Here is a 23,546-nt window from a genome sequence, read left to right as displayed (position 1 = left end):
TCCAAAACCCAGTCGGACCCCGATGAGACCTGGGAGCAGCTCGATGAGCATTCACTGACCGTCTGAGGAAGCCAACAGGGCAATATTGATGAGCAGGGCAAGGTGAAATTGAGCGGGAAAGCGTCATAAATGAGTTAAGGCCGCTGCGAATCATTCAATTACAAACGACCGCTGGGCTTGGCTAAATCCAGCCCGTCTGACGCTGTAGGCTGGGCAGTGAGTCTTCTGAAGCTTACCGGAGGAAAACCCACATTTCTGCACCTGCTAGTTGAAGCATGCTTGTCTAGTTAAAAATAATCCAATGTGACTTTTTGGAAAGTGGTGAAGAAACTATGGTAAATGTATTTTTGCTGTGTTTAAGTTGTACTATGATCAATGTTGCTGTTGACCTCTGCTCTAATCCCCAGAGACCTCGGTCACTGCTCAGGCTATATGGTTCTTGAGTCTACCTTTGTCTTAAGGCTCCTTGTTTGGTCTATAGACCAAAACAATGCCCAAAACTATGTTGGGATTGCATTTACTGGTCAGAGAACACCTACGAGAAGGCTTCAAACAGAGTGGACAGACTGTGGAGCATAAGTAGAAGAGATAGTGGTCAAAGCTTTTAATATTGCAACAATGCCAATAACCAAAATTTAGAGGAACTAGACAACTTTGTAGAAGAGCAACTCTCGAAAAAGCCATTACACACTCTGACTATGCGGGCATATGGCAACCCACCTGGAGTTTACAAAAGAGCGCTTTCTCTGAGCTAATGAGACAAAAATTGAATTCTTCACACTGAAGGACAATCATTTCAGCTGGAATAGAACAGGTGCTGCTCATTGCTCAGCCATCAGTGGGCACCACTAAACTGCACAATGGGCTGTTAGTGGCCAGAACATGACCAGATCCTTGAAGAAAACACCGCGGAGCAGAAGAAAACAAATCATCTTGCAGCTACACTGTGAATCCCACAATCAGGATAATGGACTGGCTTTGGAACAAATCCCCAAATGTCCCCCTGTGGCTCACCCAAAGCCTAGACTTGAAGCCATTTGAAAATCAGCAGGGAGACCTGAAGATCATGGTTTACCAACACGCCTAATCCAATATGACAACTTGCAGATTTAAGGCTGAAGCCGCTGTCATTGCATCTGCTATACTGCGGCGGCCTTCCTGACTCTGAATTTATCTGCATTTGAGGAGAAGTCAGGCCTTTCAGAAATAATCTACCCTGTCTCGCTTTCTCGGTTGAAAGTTGTACAAGTTGATTGAAACCCCCATTCCTCCACCCTGCCAAATATAGAAAATGGATAGCTAAGAGCAGCTAGCTTAGTTTAGGAAAACAATGTGTGGATTTTACAAATCAGCGTTTGGAGCCGTGGTGCTGAATTGATTTGTGATCACACATCTTTGTTCTCAGGTATGTTAACGGTGTCACTGCGGCCTCAAATTTACAGCCAGATGCAACAGGAGCGGTATCATATAATTCAATCAAACCTCGTCGGGCTCAGCGAGACGGCGGATGCCTTTTTTAAATTATGTCGCTGCATCGCCAATGAGGTTTGTGTGTAGACGCCTTGAAAATTAAAACCTGCAGACGTTAGCTCCTGCTGCCCGTCAAGGTCGGGAACACATAAAAGCCCTCAATGAGGAAACATGGGGGGTGGGGGGCAACGGTGTCTGAGTACGAGGCCCATCAAAGATTGAATAGCAATAAATAACGTTCCATGCCATTTCAGAGGCATTTTAAATGGTTTGGTGTTACTTGCAAAATCCCGTAATAATAAAAGAGTAATAAAACTTCTAAAAATTAAAGACCATGTGGACAAAAACAGATTCAATTCTTTCGCTCAACAACGCAGCTCAACGCACCTCAGTGCAGAGGCCGAAATTACAGAGACGTCCAGAGAGATAATACAAATTTAAAGTACATATCAGGGGATTATGTGCATCTTTGTTGCCCCTCATTGCAGAAAATTCAATGCATGTGTACATCAGAGCTGAAAACTCTAATTACTTTCAGCCGGCTGCTCTCCACCGTCGTCCCACTTCACTGAAACAGCTGTCATTTTCATCTCCAGGGTCACTTCTCATATTCCCGAACAGCGACCTGCTGTACGACTCGCCTGAAACGTTTGTTAAATCCTGCCGGCTTTTTAAAAAAAAAATCGCCGTCCCTAATCTTGGCAAATATATGATCGATGTCACGGGGAGGAAATTTAATTTGCCACAGGAACCGCAAGCTCATTAAAACATGCAAGTTGTCATGACGAGACCCCCCTGAAATTCATACCCGTGTAGCATGCACACGCGACTTGTGCCATAACGGAGGGAGATGAATTATGATAGATCTGTTTGTCGTTGCTGCTACGTTTGTGTAGAGGTCCGCCTGCGCCTGCAGTAATCTTATTGACTCCAGTTAGTGCAGCTCTGCCCCTGATATCTCCAGCTCTGCTCTCCATAACCTTATAAGTAGGTCCCTGCACAGAGTCTCTTTCATAATCTTGATCTGTTGCTACGTGTGTGTGTGTGTGTGTGTGTGTGCGTGCGTGCGTGTGTGTTGCGGGGCAGTGCATTAGGTCTCCCTTGGTTGATGTGTGTGCGCCCACCACTCCTTCTCACTCCAGCCCTGGCTTTGGGTTGCCATGGCAACGGCTCCCCTTTCCACATGCCACAAAGTGGTAGATCATGCATCAGCAGAGAAAGTGATAGAGAAGGAGAAAGGGAGAGAGAGAGAGGAAGGGAGGGAGGAAGGGAGAGAAGGGGGAGGAAATACCGTGGTCTGCTTGACACAGCCTCTCATAGCTCGGCGACAAACCACTGTTTACCCTGGATACACACAAATACACACACATATCTCACTCCAGACAAGTCTCCTCTTATGTTTCTTTGCCTTTGGTATTTAGATCACCCCCATCCTTCCCCTCTCTTCCTCCCTTTCTCTCTCTCTGTCTTTGTCTTTTGTATTTTTATCCTGGCCTGTTGATTGTTCTTTCCATCTCTATCGATCTCGCCGCCGTCCTGTGCATGCTGGTGACTCATATCTCTGGCTGAGCACACATGCTGTCTCTGCAAGGTAAAAGGCTCAGGACATATGCTGAAGAGATGAGGTGACAAACTGAGTGTGTGTGTGTGTGTGTGTGTGTGTGTGTGTGTGTGTGTGTGCGTGTGTGTGTGCGAGGGTGGGGGTAAACCCGCCCACATCCTCAGTTTGGGCCACAAGAGCTCAAAGCAAAATAAAAGAATAAAGAAAGAAAACACTCTCGGAAGAGGAAAACAGGTCATGGATGATATTGTAAACAACGAGGAGGTGTGTGTGTTGGTGGGTGTGTGTGCGCGCCTTTTTCCTGGAGATAAAATATCTCCTAGACTGTTTTTTTTTTCCTCCCCCTGCGTCTGTGGAGCGGCTCTGCCTTTCTGTCTGCTTCCCCCGTCTTTTTGCCCGCCCGCCCGCCTGCCTGATTTCCAGGCCAAGCGGAGCCCTCAGCGTCCCTCCCCTCGCTGCTGCTCTCGTGTGCTGCTTTGCTCTCCTGTTAAATGAGTTCCACATGGGGCTGCAGGCTGCGGTCTCTGTGAAAGGAGCAGCGCAGACAAGCACGCAAACACACACACGCGGGGTCCGAAGGTTCAAAGGTCATTCCCAACTGTTTGAAAGTGGACTCCTGGTCCTCCTGTCTGTCTGCCTGGGTGCTGTGCGTTAAACAGAACACAGAGTCTGGGGGCAGCATGCATAATAATGTGTCTGACTGACTGGCTGGTGAACGCTGGCAGTTTAACTGGATGGCTCGTCGATCTGACACTCCAGCTGAGCGTCTAAGTGGTTGGCTGACTGACATATACCATGAGCAACAGGGTGGGAGGGAGGCGCATTAAAAGCATTTACTGGAACTTAACAAGGCTTTGAGACGTGGCCACAAGCACGTGCGTTCGTGCTGGGAGTGATGTGGAAGACTGGACTGATCCATCTGACGGCATCTCTGCTCTCTACAACTACTGACTACAGCGTTTTCACCTGACAGACTGTGTAAGGCGTCTCCTGTCTGTCACCCTCTGACTGCTGGGGTAGGATCCCACACGACGAACTGATGGATGCGTTGATGAGTCGTTGGCGCCTTCCGCTCATCCAAAAACATCTGAATTATTAAAACATATTTGCTCTTCAGCTGTCTACAGTGATAAAAACACAGCGGAGCAAACTTTGCTTGGAATGGGTTTCATTAGACGCGATCTCATGCGTAAAACCTCCTTCAACCTCTTGCCGACTGAGCCCATCGTTGATATTTGGAGGTATTAAATGTTGAACTTAAGAGTGCTGGGTTATATTTAGAGCCCAGTTGTCAGCCACCGCTGAGCCATTGTTTAGTGTTCATCCCGAGGAGGCGCTCACCATTGGACCGCAGAGAGGCTGATTTCAGCCCACGTTAGCTCAAAGTGGAGTAGCTCTGAGAGCTCTGGGCACTAACAGCCCTAAACTCGCTCCCTCTGACAGTGCACCTTTCACACCCTGACTCTTCTCTCTCCTCCTCTCAGAAGCACATTACACATTTAAAAACTTTCCTTTTGGAAAGACTCTCCCCGTCACGCGCATCTGGCCCGGCCCTGCTCGTCTCCCCTGGTGTCCATCCATCTGTCCACTCAGACACATCATTCAAGATTGTGAGTGTCTGGGGGGGAGTCCAGGTTTTCAGACTCTCTCCAACTTCGGCTCCTTGACCATTATTACTCCATTATCACCGGCGGTGGACGACGCGCCGCAGACGCCTAATGTATCCATTTCCCCCTCCATTTAGGACTCGGCAGCCCAGTGAGCTCCTGGAGTGCTCCCTGATTGGGATTGAATGTCCATTTAAACTGCCGTCCAGCCACCAGGGAAGAGGTCGGGTAGGGTGGAGGCAAGGAGGAGGAGTAGGAGGAAAAGAGGGGAAAAGGAGGAGACACATGGAAATAATGGTGCCGTTTCTGGCAATTATGAGATAGATTTGATCAGAAATGCCTGCCTGGGTGTCAGGAAATGCGATGATTACCGGCTTATTGTTACGTCAGTGTTGCACCTCTAGGCCTTAAGCTTCGCAGCCGGGTTAGAAAATTCCACAAGCTACATAGAATCAAGGGCAGTTTAGGTGCAGCTGTGGTTAATTTTTGCACCTGTCCCATCACCAGAAAGACAATGTGCAGAAGAGCCTCTAAACTGAAGCTGAAGCTTCTTTCTTCCCCTCCTTCTCTCACTCCCATGTCTCCTTCACTTCTTCTTTTTCTTTAAACTTTAAAATACGCCTCCACAGAAAAAGCATTCCTCCTCTGGCATCGAGTTAAGTGTCAGAACTCAGCACTCAGTATTCTCAAGGTGCGCTTGTAAAAAAAAAAAAGGGGGGGGTGGTGGGGGGGTTGGAATTGAGACGATTGGATTTGGCACTTCTGTAGAGGGTGAAATGGGGGAAGACAGAACGAAAGAGAGAGAGAGAATAATGGAAAGAAGTTTAGGACAAAATTTGTGTGTTTAGAAATGTTCACGTTTCCTGTCCACATGCAAAGGTCGTGACCTTTGCCGTCAATCATCAGCATTCCTAAATACAGAAAAATCGAATTTTCTTCACATCAAACCTTAATCTCAGTTCTGAAACTATGACTCGCAAATGACATAAGAATAAACCGCTATCCTGTAAAAAAATAATCTCACCACAGCTCACAGCAACATTGAACCTTAGAGCCTGACCTTGGATGCCTGAACAGAATGGGGGGGTCTGCAATAAAGAACTCTGCCTAAGATCTGAGACATCTGTCTGTCTGTGCAGCAGAGAACTCAAGATACAGTACCTTGTAGTAGAACTCCTCCATTCTTTCTGAAGAGGGGGCTCCCCGACCACAATGGGGGACTAGAAGGAGACAAAGAGATAAAGGAAGTGCTGGTCAATCACTTGATGCAGCAGACAGGCTGGCCCAGTGGGCTTCATGGCGAGGCGGGTAGTGAGACAGGAATTTGAGCGCATAAGCCAGCGCTTCTGATTATAGTGATTAGATTCCCGGGTGTCCCACTGTTGCCATTATTCCCTGTGATTACCTCAGAGAATTACAGCCTCGCTGCTGTAGTCTACGGGGGTAATTTCTCATGACAACCCCCTGCCGCCCGCCACTGGTCCATTCACACACACGCACACACACACGCACACACACACACACACACATATATATATATATATATATATATATATATATATATATATAAATCATCACATACATTAAACATAGATGTTTGAGAAATGCCGTAGAGGCAGACACACACCCTCACACACACCCTCACACACAAAGCTGGGGACCCAGTTAAGGTGATCATTGCACCACTAATGAGGGAGGTAATGACGGCATTTCTCACATAGATGGAACCTCACTCACGCACACACGCAGGAGAAGCCAGCGAAGAAGGTCCTGCTGGGTGAATCCATAATGGTAAACAAGAGGAAACGGAACTAAAAGAGTGAATTGGGGAGATTTATACGAGCTTCTCCTCCTTAAACTCTGTGTTTGACAACATCTCAGCCATATGGGCACACATGCACACGCACACACAGATGTGGGACAAGTGAAGAGCCGAGAAAACACCTGGGGAAGCTGTGGACTCGGCAGAAGCAGCCCACTCATCAGGAGAGTTTCCTTTGTAATACGAGTCCTGTTTTATGTTCTGCTAAGCTGCTCAATGAGAGGATTTGGAACGTCTGCACTTGTGATGTGGCTTTCACCTCACCAGATGCAGGGGGAATAAAGGCACGCGTGCACAGACAGGCTCACCCGAACACATGCACGTACGTGCACCCCCGCGCGCACGCGCACACAACACACACAAAGCAAAAATGAAAAGCAGGCGAAGGCAAATTTCAGCCCTGAGCCACCTGCTGTTGCTATGGAGAGTTGCCACATTGCGTTGCCACGGCGATAACATATTTTTCCTGTGCTAACAGCCTGTCTGTTTTCCCTACCATGCCCCCCCCCCCCCCCCCCCCCCCCCCCCCCCCCCCCGCACACCTCCTTCTCCCCCCTCCCGTTCTCTCTCTCACTCAGCACCTGCCTTATACTACATGTGTTGCCATGGTGGCATTTCCGTTGCCAAGGAGACCGTGTGCATTTAATGCAGTGGGCGAGGGGCTAAACTCGTGGCAGATGCTCATTCCGCAAACCCCCCCAACACCACCACCACCATCACCAATCCAATGTCTCCCTTTTTTCCCCTTTATGGGAGCTCCTCCCCAACCCCCTTGAGACATCCTTCCATCCATTCTATCCTCCCTCCTCCCCCTCTCATCCAGATGCTGATGGGGTGTGAAGGAATGCATCATGGAACTGACCTCCTACCCAGCATGCTCTTTCTCCATCCACACACACACACGCACACACAAACACAAACACACACACACGCGCTCATGCGCGCGCACACACACACTCTTATCGTAATGATAAACCAAGTCTTCAGCGTCCTCGGATTGCTGGCTATTTCGTCCCCATGTCCACACACACACATGTGCACACATGCGCACATGCACACATGCGCACACACACACACGCTCACTGCAGGTGGAGGTCGGCTAAAGCATGGCAAGTGAGTTATTATGGTCCATGAAGAAGAGGTGTGAGCGACAAAGAGTAGAGGACAAAGAAGCATCCTTCCTCTCCCTCTCCTCCATCCCTCCTCCCTCTCCAACCTTTTTACCACTCTTTCTGCACCCTCTCCATATACCATATCTATCTCTTCTCATTCTCGTGGTTCATCTCCCACTTCCCAGCGCTGTAGACCTGCTTGAGAGAGTCCTTGACCTTAACATAAAAGACACGCTGTGCAACCATTCACAGCCATTATGCTCCATAACCTGATATTCTTCAGAATGAGAGCCCTTGTTGGAGATATTGTGCTGTATTGATTCAACCTACTGGGTGTCTAAACAAGAGAAGCAGATATTAACTTCTCACAGATTCAGCCTTTTGAGCTCGAGATCCATCTCCGAGGCAACCATCACGTGTGACACGAGGAGGAAGATGCTCTTTGAACGTGCAGCTCTGAATAGGGCCAAATGAGTATTTTTGATTTGATTTTTTGGGAGGGCGGGGGGTGGTTTGGACGGGTCCCCACTGCATGTTTCATCCACAGAGCTCCGCAGGCTCCAGGCGGTGTGAGTGCAGCGTAGCAGAGCACAGCTGCAATGTCTGACCTTCTGTCCACAGTGACCATGTTGTACCATGTTAATACAAAAAGCTTTAAAGGCTGATATTAATTATGCTCAGCTTACTCAAGCCCCCCCCTCCAGCTCAGTTCTATAAATCGCAGCTTCGACTAAACATAAATATATACAAAAGAAGGAATTCATCCTTAACACTCATATAAATCAAAAATAAATAGCAGCAACATCCGGCTGTATTGCATAATGGAGAAGTGATAGAAATATGGTGCTCGTGCCGTTGCAGATTAAAACAAATTGTGCATGAAATACATGCCGTGCGTGAGCTTTACCTCAGCTCTGGCAACATTTCAAAACCAAATCATAAATTCTTTGATTGATTTTTTTTTTTTTTTACCTTCTTGGCAGCGGCTGCTTTTCATTAATCTATGAAAGGGAGAAAAGAAGGACGCTTGTTGGAGTTTTCCACAAGACTTTGTGTGTTTTGAGGAGCCACTGAAAGCTGTGAGTGCTTTCTAAAGCTCTCCATCCATGAGCAGAGCGGGAGCGGCGTCCACAAAAGAACAGCCAAATGACGTCACTCAGCTCCTTGGTGTCACCGGTGAGGTGTCCCCTTCACATTAGCCATCATTATGATCAATTCTGGGTGTTTTTAAGATGTACAACCTCGGTAATGGCGCCTCGCACGCCGATGATTGGGCGGCTAAGAGAAACAGATGAGCGGAAAATCTGCACCAGTTAAATGCCAAATAAATCGCATGGGTGCTTTTGAACTGACACCTGTACATGTGTTGTGATTTTAGGTGCGTTTTGCCTTAAGTCATGTGACAACAATGTCATGTGACTAACAGGTGAGGCTCACAGTGGGTGAATAGTGTTATAAGTTTTGGCGGTTATAAGTTTCAAGTTGTTGGACTGAACTCAATGTGGAAAACAATGACTGTTGCCGAGACAACACATAAACACACGTGCCTGCACACGCACTGAATTCTCCATATTCCCGCTATCACAATGCAAATGAGCAACCTCCGTCCTCCCCTCACGTGCCGACCTCGCCACCCCCCCCCCCACTCATGTTCCGAATCCGGCCTCCAATTTGTTCCACTTCCCTATACCTCATTGTTCAAAATGACACTTTTATATTTTATGGTGAACCAATTATTCTGTCTTACACAGTCCGCTGGCTCTGCAAGCCAACCTGCCCGGCTCGACTGGGGAGCGTGGGGGTGGGGGTGGGGGTGGGGTGTGTGTGGGGGGGGGGTGGTTGGTGGTATTCGGTGAGAGAGAAAGAGATAGAGAGGTGGGGAAAGGGACTAATAGCGCTCTCGCTAACACGTCCACCGGGATGACAGAACAGCTGGGAAGCTGGAAGTGAGTCAGGCTGGAGGAGAGGCCAGGAGAGGAGGTGGGTGAAGCGCTGCAGGTGGAGGCTACGGTGGCTGAGAGAGCTCATTACTTGATGACCACGAACAGCCGCAGTTGTGGTTGGCGCTGTGGCTGAGGACCACTTCTATGAACATCTTTGTGGTAACCAAAAGCCAGCAACTTCCCAAACGACGGTGCTCATGTTGCATCCAGCCTCCACAGTTCTGCAGGTGAAGGTCATCCTAAAGGACATTTCAGGGGGCCGATTCTGCCCACCTCAGCCCCACACACAGGCCCATATGATAACTTTAAACATTACTTATGGCAATGATGCTAAAGTTATCACATTATTTAAGGCGGTCTGTATACTGTATTTATAGCCTCTCTGGCCGTCTGGGTGTCTGACAGGGAGAAATTGGATAGGATGATTACGTAAATGTAACAGGTGGTTTAATAGTGACCAGACATGCAAGTTTTAAAATAAGTTGGTCACCAGAACTTCACAACATACAGAACATACAGATATCCAGATTCCATACTGATATAGGGGAGCGCGATGACACAAGTCCCACTGCGATGAAACAAAGATTTATACCATTACCATGGTTACCAGAATCATAACTACTTGTCTCAGCACCTCCCCTGCTGTTAAGGATGCAACGTTGTGTTGTCTTCGCTGAAACTAAATTGTGCAATTAGGAAATATGAGATGACTGGAAAGAGTGTTAACGGCAAAATCTGGAAGAGACTTAGATATTAGAGCCTCGGAATTAGTTATCAGCAGGTACAATCGGTGCATCTGGGCCTTTGTTTGTGTTTTGAGGGTTTGCAGGCAGATTGATGAAGGTGATGTTGGTCGATCCGAATGTGTTTCCATAGATTTGAGAGTGTTCGGCCCTCCGGGCCCCTGAGAAACTGGAGAATGACAGCGAGCACAGACAAAAGAGGCTTTAATTGAATGATAAAGTGGTGGGGGGAGACTAAAAAGAGCATGGAGGGAGAGAATGAATAAATCACAGCAGGGATAAATAAAGAAGATAGAGTAGTGGATGCCCCGCTAGTTGTAATGTATGCCTGAGGATGAACGGCAGGGTGTGTGGGACAATAAAAGAGGAGGCAGGAGAGCGAGACGAGCGGAACGGAGGAGTGTTGTTCGCAGCCGCAGGAAAGTCGAAACAGGGAACGCTGGAGAGAGGGTGAGGGAGTGAACAAGTGAGCATGTGGGGAGGGGGGAAAAGCTGTTTTACCTGAGAGGTGCCTGAGGGGGAAAGAGATAGGAGGAGGAGGAGGGGGAGAGGGAGCGGAAGTGAAAACAGCGTGGAAAAAGATTTAAGGAGAAGATGGGGTGGGTCAGGTACATAACGCCTGGGGCCGGGTGGATGGAGGGAGACAGATGGAGAGAGTGGTGGTGGAGGAGTGGGTGTGTTTCTTGTTGCATGTGCCTTAGGACTGCAAGTGTTTATTATTTTCAATAAATCATCAGAGGCAGTGAAAAGCCTACTGGGATACATGTGTAAGGCTGCTGCTCGTACGTTTGATCCACCACTCTGAGACTCTGATTGATTAATGAAACCCCCGTATCAGCACCTGTTGTTTAAAGTCAGACAGCCCAGATCGCTGTTTGTAACATTAGAAAATCCGACTTTATTCCCATTAATCAACTCTTCTTCTCCACTGACAGGGAGACCCACGCAAAGGTCGTGTCACTGCTCTGCCCACCACATGCACCACATGCAGTTGGAGGTGACCTACTGACCTACTGGGCTGTTCTCCGAGGAGCAGAGGAACTGGTCAGAATGGTAAATTTCCCTTCTACAAAACCCACCACACGATGTGATCAATGTGATCCACTTGGCTGAGACATTAACAGAGAGAGATGTCAGTGAGGTAGCGTAGCGTTAAAGCCAACTGGAGACAATGTTGCTAATGTTAATGTTGTTAGCATTAGCACTGTGCACAAAGCATGTTAGTCATAAACAGATATAACTGTTTTTCTTGACTTTGCACTGAGTTGTAGAACATGATGGAGTACTTTTCATCTAGTCTTGGATTATACAGTCTATTTCTAAATCGCGTTTCTCCTGTAAAAACCTGTTTCCCAAGTCAAACATTTCACCCACACATTCACTTAAAAAGAGAACAACATGTTTTGCTGTTTTTGCAGCTTCAATCCTTGTTGTGCACGTTTTACAAGTGGAGTTCTGATCAGATGATGAAAAGAACAAGTGCAGGGAAATGATTAAACCACTCGTTTCCCTGGATTAATGATAACGCCGCTGATCTGCTGGGGCACCTGCCGTATCTGTTGTTGCATCTTTTCCTCCAATCCAGATTGGTGAGCAATTCATTAAGGAAATCAGATCCGACACGGGACAATCAATCAGCCAATCTGCTGCTCGCTCTCACCTGTGGTGAAATGTCTGAGGCAGGGTGGGCGGAGAGGTGGGCGGCGTGGCGAGGCCGGGCGAGTAGGGATGGTACGGCGTCTTCTTCAGGGCCTGGATCAGGTTGTGTCTGTACTCTGGATCTATAGACCAGAGGGAACCTTTGCCTATGCTCTGAAAGAGAGGAAGAAGGAGGAGGAGGAGGAGAGGGAAGGAGAGAGATGTTACTGGAAATGTTACCAGGTCCCTCAAAGCAAACTGCAAACACGGTGCAGAGGCTCCCGACACAGAGCTCAAAGTTCAGAGCCTGACCTGTACACACAGGCCCGTATTCCACCGGGAGATGACGCTTGGAGGAATGACTATTATTGCATCTCCTTTGCCATCTCACTCAACATTTCCCTTCCTCTCTGCAGCAAGAAAGAAAAGAAAATCAGCGGAGCTTTTTTCTGATTAGGACACAGGCAGACTCTTTAACTTCTTCCACTCCAGAGGCGATGACGGTGTGTATTTTTAGATCAAAGCGGTGCCTAATGAAGCTGTCGGCTCCCAATCCCAGAGAAATCAGTCTATAGATTATGGAGAAGGGCGGATTCTCTGAAGGGGTTCCTTGAAAATGCATTCCCTGTCTCCTTCTTCGACTTCTCAGCACTTTCATCTCGACATCTCAGCGTGGCGAAACCCCGTGTTTGTGCACGGCAGCGGCTGAGGGAAGTGGGAGGGGGAGGAAAGGGGAAGCTGAGATTTAAGGCGTCCCGTCTTATGTTGGGCTCACTTTAGAGCGCTCTGTGATGTAAAGCAGGTACAGGCTGCAGGGTGGGGAGATGTCATGACTGCCTGCTGCTCATTTCTGCTAATACTGTGAGGAATCTATTAGGAGGGAAATGTCAGATGTGCCAGAGCTGCGCATGGGAGCATTAATTGGAGACAGACCGAAGAGCATGTGATATCGAAGTGGGGGGGGGGGGGGGATTCACCTTTTCTCATGTTGGTGGGTCAAAAATGTGAGATGAAAACTAAGAGGTGAGTGGCATTTGTAGAACATGCAGTGCTGAAAGCATTCCATTTATTTGATGCCTGTCCTGGAACAGTAAACACCTGAAAAATACAATAAATAGATGTTGAGATGGGAGCAAAGAAAGTTCGTAGCATCAAGTGTAACGTGTATTTGCCTTGTTTTTCCGCCGCAACATTGGCTTCCTTTTGATACGAGGCTAATATGATCGCCCGAAACAGCAAACAGCCAAAACAAATTGCACACATGGTTCGTGCCGAGAAAGTCAGTGAACGCACCGCGATGCATTATTGTAAGAAAAGCCCCTTTGACAGAGGCTGTTGCAGGCAGCTGTCCCTCTCGACTCTGTTTAAAACCTACAAAGAGGTAAATGGGTCATTGTGGCTCTGCAGCAGAGGTAGTAATGGCTCAGAATCAGCAACCTTTATGCTGGAAAAGGACTGTGGCGTTCTCTTGGGACACTCATAAGAGCCATGACAGATTTAAAACAGGCAAGCAACACTTCCATTACAAATACTGTAATGTTTCCAGGATACTGAAAAACATCCAAGTACTCTCCAGGACTTTTTTTTCCTGTTCAAGGGGACCTCTGTTACAACCTGGTTCCCCACCGCTCAACTTTCTTCCTGCTTCCACTGGTTTTCCTGCACAACCATTTTTGGAATAAAACCCTTCAGAACGCCATATAAAATGTTTCCAGAGTTGTCTGATATAATTAAGAATGCAAACGATCCCATTTGTGACCTCTCTGTGGCTGCATCGCCTTGAAAAAAACGACGGAATTTGGCAGTTTTTTCAAAACAGCATGTTGCAAAGTGTTGAAGCGGTTTGCAGTAATGAAATTCGCAAACTTGCTGAAATGTCACATTTAAACTGACATTCTGCGGTGGTGATATTTGGCTAAACACAGGCACAAAAACAAATAAGTAAATTGCAGCGATTAGTCAAACTTGAAAAGTTGAACTGAAATCGCGGGGTTGCGTAGAATTCGCAGGGTCATGTTAATGGTCATAATTTCACATGCAGGCTCCTTTAAATCAATTGAGTCCCAGCAGCAGAAATCCCTCATAATAATGTGATTAAAACTCTATCAGGCCTAATGAGTGATGATCAGGCAGAGCCTCCGTGGACACTCTGTCAGTCAAACGCTACTCTCACACATTGCAGCATCTGACCTTGTAAGGAGCAGCTAACGGCGCGCGCGCGTGTGCGTGCGTTGTTGACTGTCTCTTGGTGTCTGCGTCTCCGCATTAGTATGGAAGTCTTGTTAAACACGGGCCATATGTGCCGCGCTTTGCCGTGGGTGTGTGTGTGTGGCGACTTCCCTGGGGAGTGCGATATTACCCAGCATGGGCTGCTCTCGGGAGTGCTTCTATTACTGCCAGCAACGCCTCTCCTGGAGAGCATGATATTACACACACATACGCTTGCTCCCACAGAGGTGACCCCCACTGGGCCAAATTTCCCCTTGCACCTCCAGCGCGCCAGCAGCATCTCTACATATATGTGTGTATCTGTGTGTGATCCTGCCGTCTGCCCGCATGCCAGACGATTAAATCAATGCTCTTTACAGAAAGTCCGCTGGGGCCTTTGCCTCTGCCAACCAGCCGACCAATCAAAAGAGGCCAGTCCGCAGCACCCCCGCCGGCTGACAGGCCAATCAAAGGGCGCAGCTAGCGGGAAGGGCCTGTCACCTGGGCTATAGCGAGTGGTTTCCGTGGCAACAGGCATCACCGGCACTTGGGAGTGATGAGGAGGCGAAGTGGACTTTTTTTATTTTGTGACAAATTCGAAAAAAGCTGGGAGAAGGGGGTGGGGGTGGGGGGGCAGCGCATCTGAGAAATCGATTGGCACGAAAAAGTGCTGCAGGTCAGAGATTGAGCTTTCAGTGGGGATCAAGTTTGATAGTGTGACACCGATTTTCAAAACAGCGCAAGGTGGCTCTCATGGCAGTTATAAAAGACTGGAGGTCTTGGCATTCACCTGAAATCGTGCTTTTAACCTCTGTTTATACAGCTTCCTCCCTCCAGCCTCTGATCCCATCTGGTCGTCCTTCACCCAAACACTCGTTTCTGCTGTTTTCGTGGCGCGTCTGCACTCCGGAACCGTCGCTTACCGTCACTAAAGAGCTGGATTACACGAGCAATAACCCACAACTCTGAACGTTAACCCCTGCTCTTGAAAACACCTTCCCCAGGGGCAGATTAAAAGCCCCAGGGATCGCCTCAGATGTTAAATTTCAGCAATATGGAAACAAATGGACCTGAATAAATGTGTCGGTGTCACTGCAACGTTCGGTGGGTTCAATTAAGGAAGGAGCTGCGCTCACGACTGATTTGAGTAAACCTCTGTGACAATTTTTGGTGCGACCAAAAGAAAAACACAATTTAGAAAATGGCTAAAAGGAGAGACGGAGGGAGGGAGACAGAGAGGGAGAGACGATTGTGTGTTGCCAACATCTGTTTCCTGTGTTATATAAGCTGTGGGGGCCGGCCTCCCTTGGAAATGGGAGATATTAAAAAAGTCCTGCTGCTGCTGACCCCAGTGGTAACACCACACTGCCGCTACTGCAGCACTCTGGACTGTTAGCTGCTCACATCTACTCCCATTCCTCCCTTCAAACGCATCCGTGCTGTCCGCATGGATTAAATGGAACCACAAGGTAAAACCAGAGTGCACAGAACGACCATCAACAGTTGACTTGTTTCACTGGGAATGCACCTTAAAAGCAAAATAATAATAATAATAATAATTCAACCATTTGGGTTTCTTCTGATGTTCTTTGATCCCTCTTTGTAACCTCTTTCCTTCCCTTTGTAGCCTTTTATCTTCTTGAAACTGCCCACCTCACCGCTAGTTAGCTTAGCTTGATATAAATGCAATACTTCAAATTGCAACTGTATTTTCCTCAGCAGCCTTTATTTAAAATAATTCCGCCTGATGGTGCCTCTAAAACAAATAAATTCATTCCTAAGGTTTGTTCCTTGGGTGTGAGCGTTAAATAGAACCCTAAAAATGAAGCAATGACCCCACATGGGCTTATGCATTTCCTAAAATCGTTTTTCTCACTATGTTTAAACAATTTATCGCACATCACCCCCCCCCCCACGCACACAAACACATACACATACACAAACACATTCTCAGAGTCATCTGCTTTTACAGCCTTTTTTGTTATTATGTTCAGCTCACTTATCCTTTTAATGCCTGTTTCTTTATATTCATATCCAGGAAGTGGAATCAATTGTGTTCCTACAGAGCAGCACTGAGGGCGAAATAGTTCAATTCAAGACTAAGAATGCTCACTATTTTTATACATTTGTCAACAAATCCCATTAAACGAGCAAATGCAACAGTATATTAACGTTATGAACAAGCTGCCTGGTTACCCACACCCCTGCACTTCTGTGCTGCGGAGCTTCATTGTTGTCCAAAACCTATTAAAAACACATTATTGAGTCTCACTGCTGCTGCGGATGACACAGATGAGCAAAGATTGCTGTTTATTTCAGCGAAACTGTCCATTCTGCAGCCATATTCTCTCTGGAAAGCTGCAACGATCCCCATCTGAACGCACAGATATTATAAAGAATTCCTTCATGTCCTGCCTGTTGCTGAAACGTCGGCCACGGCGCCGTGGCGGCCGGTACAGCGCAGCCATTTTCCTCCCGCCGCCGAAACTTTAATCGTAATTAACGGTGGCATCCATCAAGGCATGGAGACCCGTCGTAAGCGGTTCATCCTGGCTATTACGAGAACAGAAAGTAAGTTTGGTTTCAAAAGCAGTCGTGAAATGAGATTAAAGAAGACGCACGATGCGCGGGGAGCAGCGGGCCGCCAGTCTGCTTGAGAGAAACATGGCGTGACATCACCAGAGACGTTGTTAGCTCGGTGCATTTTCATTTGTAATGCGACTTTTATCGCCAATCGAAAGAAATATGACTGTGCTCAATGTCCTGATGGACACACGCAGTCGGGCTAAAAGGCATTAAGCCCAATTGAGTTTAAGCCTGTTGAGGCACCGCAGGGGTCCGTCCACATTTTCCTCCACACGCACAGATTATCGGAGGATTAATAATTCAATAGGCACGTCGGCCAGATAGATGTCCAAACAGTCGTTAAGATATTGAGTTTGCTGGATGAAACAAAAGTTCTGAGGCAGAGCGTTGGCAGCAAGGAAATTCTGGGGTGCAAAGAACAAGGAAGGTGTTGACCTTTGTTGTTATTTAGAGTGGCAAAACGTCATCAGCCACTCTGGATGTGGCAGAGTAAAGAAATAAACACAATAAGCCCGACCAGAGGTCTGTTTAGGCCCCCTCATGAGGGCCCAGTATCAACTCTGGCCTCTAATCCTGATGAGCGAATTTGTCTCGTTTCAGTGATAAAAATGGCTGAATTTTAAAGACTAACTAGCACGTCCACCTTCAGTGCTCAGGTGTGAATTTCTTTCAATTTCAAACTGTTGTCTGCGGCGTTTCCACCTGTGGCTGGCTCCATTAAACACGTTCAATTCCCCGCTCACTTCGCTCCCAGTGCCGTCGATCAAACTTAAACTGGTGAGCAGAAAATAACCACAAATGCCGCGAATCGGCCTTCAAAATACTGATTACACTCCAACGGCGCCCGACGCGCCCATAATAACTCGTCACTTAGCGATTCATTCCCCTGAGATGGTTTGAGCTTTAGGGATTTTCTTTTCCTTCATTTGCCTTGGCGGTATCACGTTCACGGCCGGGAAAGTTCTCTGAGGACGGCGCACCGAGAAGCCAACGTGCAGATGTTTAAATCGCGCGCCTCAGGCCTCGCCGAGCAAATGACACGTTGCAACGAGGCTCGTCTGTCATAAAAAGCAACATGTTGCACAGGACCACAAAACACACAGCAAAAGAAAATAAACCTGTCATTTAACGAGAACACTTTAAAGCTATTGTAAAAAGGAAACATAAGGAAAACGCTGTGGATGATTAGACGCTGGTGTCCCTGGGCCGGCCCACACACAAGACAAGTTCTAGAACTTCGAACTGGAGTTCTTTTCCAGCCTTATTAGGTCTCCTTCACCAGAACCTGAAGGAAATATCCTGCTTGACTATGTCCCTCTGGCTGACGGATGGCTTATGGGAGCCGTTTAAAAAGAGTTAGACTATCGTCTTTTTGATGGGAAAGAGTTTTGAAGAGTTTTAGTCTAAATATCAGTGACATCATCACTCGACATTGACTACTGCAGCTTAAGAACTCACACAAAAAAGATCCGAACTTGCCCAAAATCGGGCCACTGTCAGTGTTCTGATGTGTGCATCTGGTTTTCTGTGAATGTTTATTAGCAGAAACCATTGCATGCCCAATCTTGAAAACTGTCAATTAAAGGAGGGTTTACGAGCAACAGGGCGACGGCCCTGCGTCAGCGCTGCTGCAGCCCGTTAATTACAGCGCCAGGAGAGGCGTGAGCTGCCCTCAAACAGGGGCACAACTCCTTAAAAACAACACTTTAAATGGAGATGAAAGGAAAAACGCACCAGCTACCTGTGCTCTTTGTTCAATTGTGCACTTGAGTGTGTGCGTGTAAACTTGGAACAACAAATGAGATCAATTATTCTTATTTAAATGACTGATTTTGACCAAAATAACTCCAAAGGTTTTGTTTTTTTAACTCACTCCTGATCAGGAATTGAATTGATTTCCAGCATCTGTGGGAAATCATTCACCTTCTCTGGTTTGATTGAGAATTTTGCTTCTGGACTAATTTTAATGAAGGAGCGATGGTGAATGGGCCAAAGAGGAGCCATTAAAGTTACGGCGCCACATAAAGGCACTTTAATTTTAAAGAATAATTGGATTGTCGGTGGTAAGTGTGGTTCTAAAAATAACAAATCACACAGGAGGAAACGTCACTAATGTGGTTTGTTCTTTTTTACACCAATTTGAGAGACAGCCCCTCTCCACACAACATGTGACTCGCTGCAGATGCTCGGGTTAAAACGTAGAAGGAATGAGAATGTCTGTCATCTCAGAGAGGTTAATTTACCAATTTACCAGATGACAAACTTGAGTGTGAGACTGAGGGAAATTACAGTTGGTCTCCGATTGCTAAACTGCTGTTGTCTTTGTGCTGTGATTTCATAAGAGGCTTTGAGAAATACATCTCTTTGAATGACTGCGACTGTGTGTGTGTGTGTGTGTGTGTGTGTGTGTGTGTGTGTGTGTGTGTGTGTGTGTGTGCTGCTGCAACAGTGATCTTCTGCACTGATCCAGCAGTCTGAGGGCAACAGCTCTTGTCATTAAGACATGTCATTCAGCACCGCGAGGAATCCTGTTTGTAAACAAAGCCATGGAAACGGCGAGAATCACACACTCTCACGCTCTCTCTCGCATGTTTGCACGCTACCACCGACACTGACACACACACACACACACACACACTTAGAGCGGGGAGCTTATTATAAACTAGTCTTCATCTTGTCATCTGCCTGGATATGACCCAGAAATACAGTCACTGGAACAAATAGGCCACTGTCGTATTAATCTCCACCTCTGCAAATTGATGGAAATCTGATTTGGTGCATTCATGGCAAACCTTGTTTCCCTGCTGTCTGTAATAACCTGTAATAACCTGTAATAACCTGACCTCCCTGTCAGAAAATCCTCCCTCCTCTTCAACATCAAATGCAACATAGAGGAGAATAACCTGGGACCTGTAAGTCAGCGCCAAATTTGAACAAACACGGAAGGGAAAAATGAAAAACCTGATAAAAGCGAATCTTTCCGTGCTGAGATTCTCTGCAAAAGGCTCTGAAAGTTGGACTCTGACTAAAATGAGAGAGATTCTGTAATTGCAGCTTCAGATAAAGCTCGGTGCTTGGCAGGTAGAGTAGGAGTCTGCAGAGAGGTGCCCTCATTTCTACACGCGTGTGCGTCTGTTAGGCATTCATGCATGCCTGAGAAGTGTGTACGTGTTGTTTGTTTGTGTGTTAGAAGTACTGTGTGTGTGTGGGTGTGTGTGTGCGGTAGATTTGAAGGGTTAATTAGCATCCTGTCTTTAGCGGTGTGCAGCGGCAAGGAAGACAACGCGGGCTGTCCTTGCCAAAATCACCTCTACACATGCAGCTCCCTCTCTCTCTCGCTCTCTCTCTCTCTCTCACACACACACACATGCAGGCACAAAGAAAGGTGCCCACAGCACAGGCGCAATCCTCGACACACGGACAGCATGTATGTATGTACAAGCAGAGGACAACCGTCCTCTCCTACTCAGCACCTCCATGCCCATCTGAAGCTTTCACACGGTGAAACACACGCACCCAAGTCAGTAAAGCCAAACCAGTTTTCCTGTTGCTACAGCAACAGCATACTTTTATGTCAACTGCAACCTAGTTACTATGGAGATATGTATACAAGAGAAACTCTGCTCAGTTGTAGTCAAGGGCCAGATGACAGCATAGCGTGCGGATGTGTGCATAGAAACACACTCACACACACACGCACACGGTCCTGCTCATCCTTCATCCATGTTGTTCCACACAGACACACACATAAGGAGGAGCTCAGGTTCACACGCTGGTCAAGGAAAGCAAAAAAAGCTCCCATATCCCCCAGTATAATCCCAATCAAGCTAAACACGCAAAGCTCACATTGATCCTCGCTGTTTGTCCCCCCCCCCAACACCCTCGGGCAAGATGAAATCTGAAGTCTTCTGGCATCTGTGTTATTAAATCCTCCAGTATTAATTTAGCACTAATTGAGTGAGGGATTCATTCCCCGTTTACCCCGAGTCTTTAATGGAGTAAAATCTGGATAGGAAAGCCGGTATAAAGGACTGTATCGAGGCTTAAATCAAAAGCGAAAAGCTGCTCCCGCTGGGGGAGCGCATAACGTCTGAGTGAAAGAGAACTATGAAAGCAGAGATCATCAACTATTGATAAAGCTGAATCTGGTACAACTGTAGACAAAATACAGAATATGTTTGACTTCAAGTTAGATATGCCTGCAAACCACTGATAACTGTCTGTGAAATAAGTCCTAAGCACACTTAATGGGCTGTGTGTTTTAAGAGTAACATTGATATGCTAATAAACCAGTAATGAAGCATCTACCAACGACTGTCTGTATGTGTGGCGGGTCAGGCAGGCAGTGTCATATCCTATTGATTTTTGCTAGTTTTGGTTTATATTGATTTGTTAATGGATCATCTGTGTGGATTAATACCATCGCTGCAACTATTCCCAATTATTTCCACTCTTCAACAGTTTTTCCAGATTGGTTTCCACGGTTTCCACGGGATACATCTCACCCTCTGTAAATATTATCCAACCCTGGCTTTGAGGTGCACAAACCAAACTGGCTAAGCACAACACTCTTTGAGTGGTTCACTATTAAAATAAAGCCCAATGTGGCTACAATCATTCCCCGAGGACACACAAGGAAGCAATAACCGGCTATGCCGGCGGCGCTGGACAGTAAAGACAATCCGACATTCATTACCTGGCTCCGATCTTTATCCACCTTCTTGAAACACTTGTTGAGCGACAGGTTGTGACGCACTGAGTTCTTCCAGCCAGTAGGGGCGCTGGCAAAGTAAGGGAAGTGCTCCAGAATCCACCCGTAGATATCCTTCACCGGCAGCCGCTTGTTCGGCGCATCCTCGATGGCCATGAAGATCAGGCAGCTGAAGGAGTACGGCGGTTTCCGGTTGGCCCCCGCCGCCAAGTCGTACGCCGAGTGAGCGTCGCTGATAAGGGGGTCATCCGGGGAGGGGGAGGAGGAGGAGGGCGAGCGAGGATGCTGTCCATCAGAGTCCTGCAAGGGGGAGACGCTACGCAGCCCAGAGTGGCTGAAGCTGTTGAGGAGGTCGGTGCTCTCGTGGAGCCAGGACAGGCTGGTGAGTTCCTCGTCCTCGGCTTTGGAGAAAGAGGCGGACAGAGACAGGGACAGGTCAGCTGCCTCCGCCTCGGAGGCAGCCGTGGTGGCGTCGCTCTGCCGGTACGGCGGACTCATGCCCTGTGAGGCACTGGCTCCACTACTGGGGCTCTGGGCCTTCTTACTGGGGGGCATGGTGGGTCCCATCCAGCCCAGGGCGCACTCCTGGAGATGGGGACAGGAGGAGGAGAAACACAGGAATGGGGAAAAAACAAAGTCAGCTTATTAAATTCACTTTTCACATAAAGATTTTATTATCGTTAAAGGCCAAACGGTGGAGACACGCAACAAGACTGGGACCACATTCCCAATTAGTCAGTGTTAGATCTGAGGGGAAAAGTATACATCATCGTTTTTGCTCCGGGGCCTTATCCAGTTCCGACTGGGATGGCAAATTTAGTGCTTCACTGGTTGAGGAAATCTTGCCTTGTACAACTACTCTCTAATTACTAGCATACCAGCAAAGTATTGACATTACATGGGGCTGCTGTCATAACACGGTGAATGTGGTTAAAGGTCTAATAGTTGTGGGGTTACAATATTATTCCACTGCTTTAACATCCCCACAGAGGGAGAAAATGAGGTTAGGTGGAAATAAGTACAGAATAATTTTCAGCTGCTGGATTTATAACATTAAAATAGAAAAATGTAAGGCTAATTTGATTATCGCCCAGGTAGCTACTCCTATATATTCAGCATAAGGAGTATTGCAAATCATGCTCTGTATAATTTGGATTGTGGCGTGTTAGATATAGCAGAGCACAAAAAGACACCCCTGCCCTCAGACTGTCGTCCTCACAGGACCCAGTCTCACCTTTGTGATCGGCATTTGCAGCAAATATTCAGTTTGGAAGCAGTTCTCAACACTAAATGACCCCAAATCTGACCGACAAGTGCCCTCGTATGTGACGTTTGCTATGTTTTTAGATACAGTACATATGTGCAAATTAGTAAAACAAAATATAGCTAATTGCTCGGCGGTCACTCGGTTTCAGTAACGCGGAGATGATCACGACTGGGAGATCTGCCAAAAACAAGAGGACAATTAAAAGCGTGAGTTCAGCTCCAGCTCTAATCAGACCATTATTCTCCAAACATAAGAGCAATGATGTGCTCGTTAGACTCAGGCGGTGCCGTAATTAAACAGGACTGGGTCTGAGTACCACGCCACACTGGGAGGGCTCCCGACCAGGCCAGGATTGTTCTCTAGCACAAACAGCTGCAGCTCCAGTTAAATGTAATCTGCTTCATTCACTCAGAATTTGAGGATCGAGCTGTGCATCCCCCAAAAAATCATCAGCCCAAATGCCGACTGTTGCAAGAGGGAAAGCACGCACATGTACACACACACACACATACACACACACACACACGCGCACACACAGTGCCATTAGTACATGAGGATTAAGCCCAGATATATTCTATGCTGCCATGGCTCTCTAATCCAAGGTGATCGTTGGACGATCTGTCCCCTCACTCTGCTCGATTGACTGGCAGCTGTCACCCATGGCAACCCGCTGCGCCGTGACAACTGTCACTTCATTAGAGCTCTGGGTGATGTGTCGCCATGGCAACAAAGCAAAACAACTCCCTTCCCGTTCTTCTCCGTGCATCTGCCTTTTTCATCGATAACTCCGATAACGTCCAGTGTGCAGTCCTCCCCCCCCATCCCACTCCTCTTTGATCGCCCCTCCACTCCCCTCACTTTCCCGACAGCGTGCGCTC

At 47.3% G+C, this 23,546-nt stretch overlaps 1 protein-coding gene across 2 annotated transcripts in view; it reads right to left on the bottom strand.

The window, feature by feature from the left end:
• Positions 1–23,546, bottom strand: part of LOC101073308 (forkhead box protein N3) — a 48,726-nt gene that overhangs the window by 5,779 nt on the left and 19,401 nt on the right. For both annotated transcript variants that reach the window (XM_011611853.2, XM_003971478.3), the window contains exons 2-4: positions 21,387–21,986; positions 11,919–12,070; positions 5,800–5,858 (exon numbers count right to left, since the gene is read on the bottom strand). In XM_011611853.2, coding sequence (XP_011610155.2) covers positions 5,800–5,858; positions 11,919–12,070; positions 21,387–21,968 — 793 coding nt within the window. In that variant the 5' untranslated portion in view covers positions 21,969–21,986. The remainder of the gene's footprint in view (positions 1–5,799; positions 5,859–11,918; positions 12,071–21,386; positions 21,987–23,546) is intronic.

The sequence above is a fragment of the Takifugu rubripes genome, chromosome 16 (assembly GCF_901000725.2).
Source record: "Takifugu rubripes chromosome 16, fTakRub1.2, whole genome shotgun sequence".
Taxonomy (NCBI): domain Eukaryota; kingdom Metazoa; phylum Chordata; class Actinopteri; order Tetraodontiformes; family Tetraodontidae; genus Takifugu; species Takifugu rubripes.
Note: the sequence above shows the minus strand (reverse complement) of the source record. Positions and strands in the feature narration are given on the sequence as shown.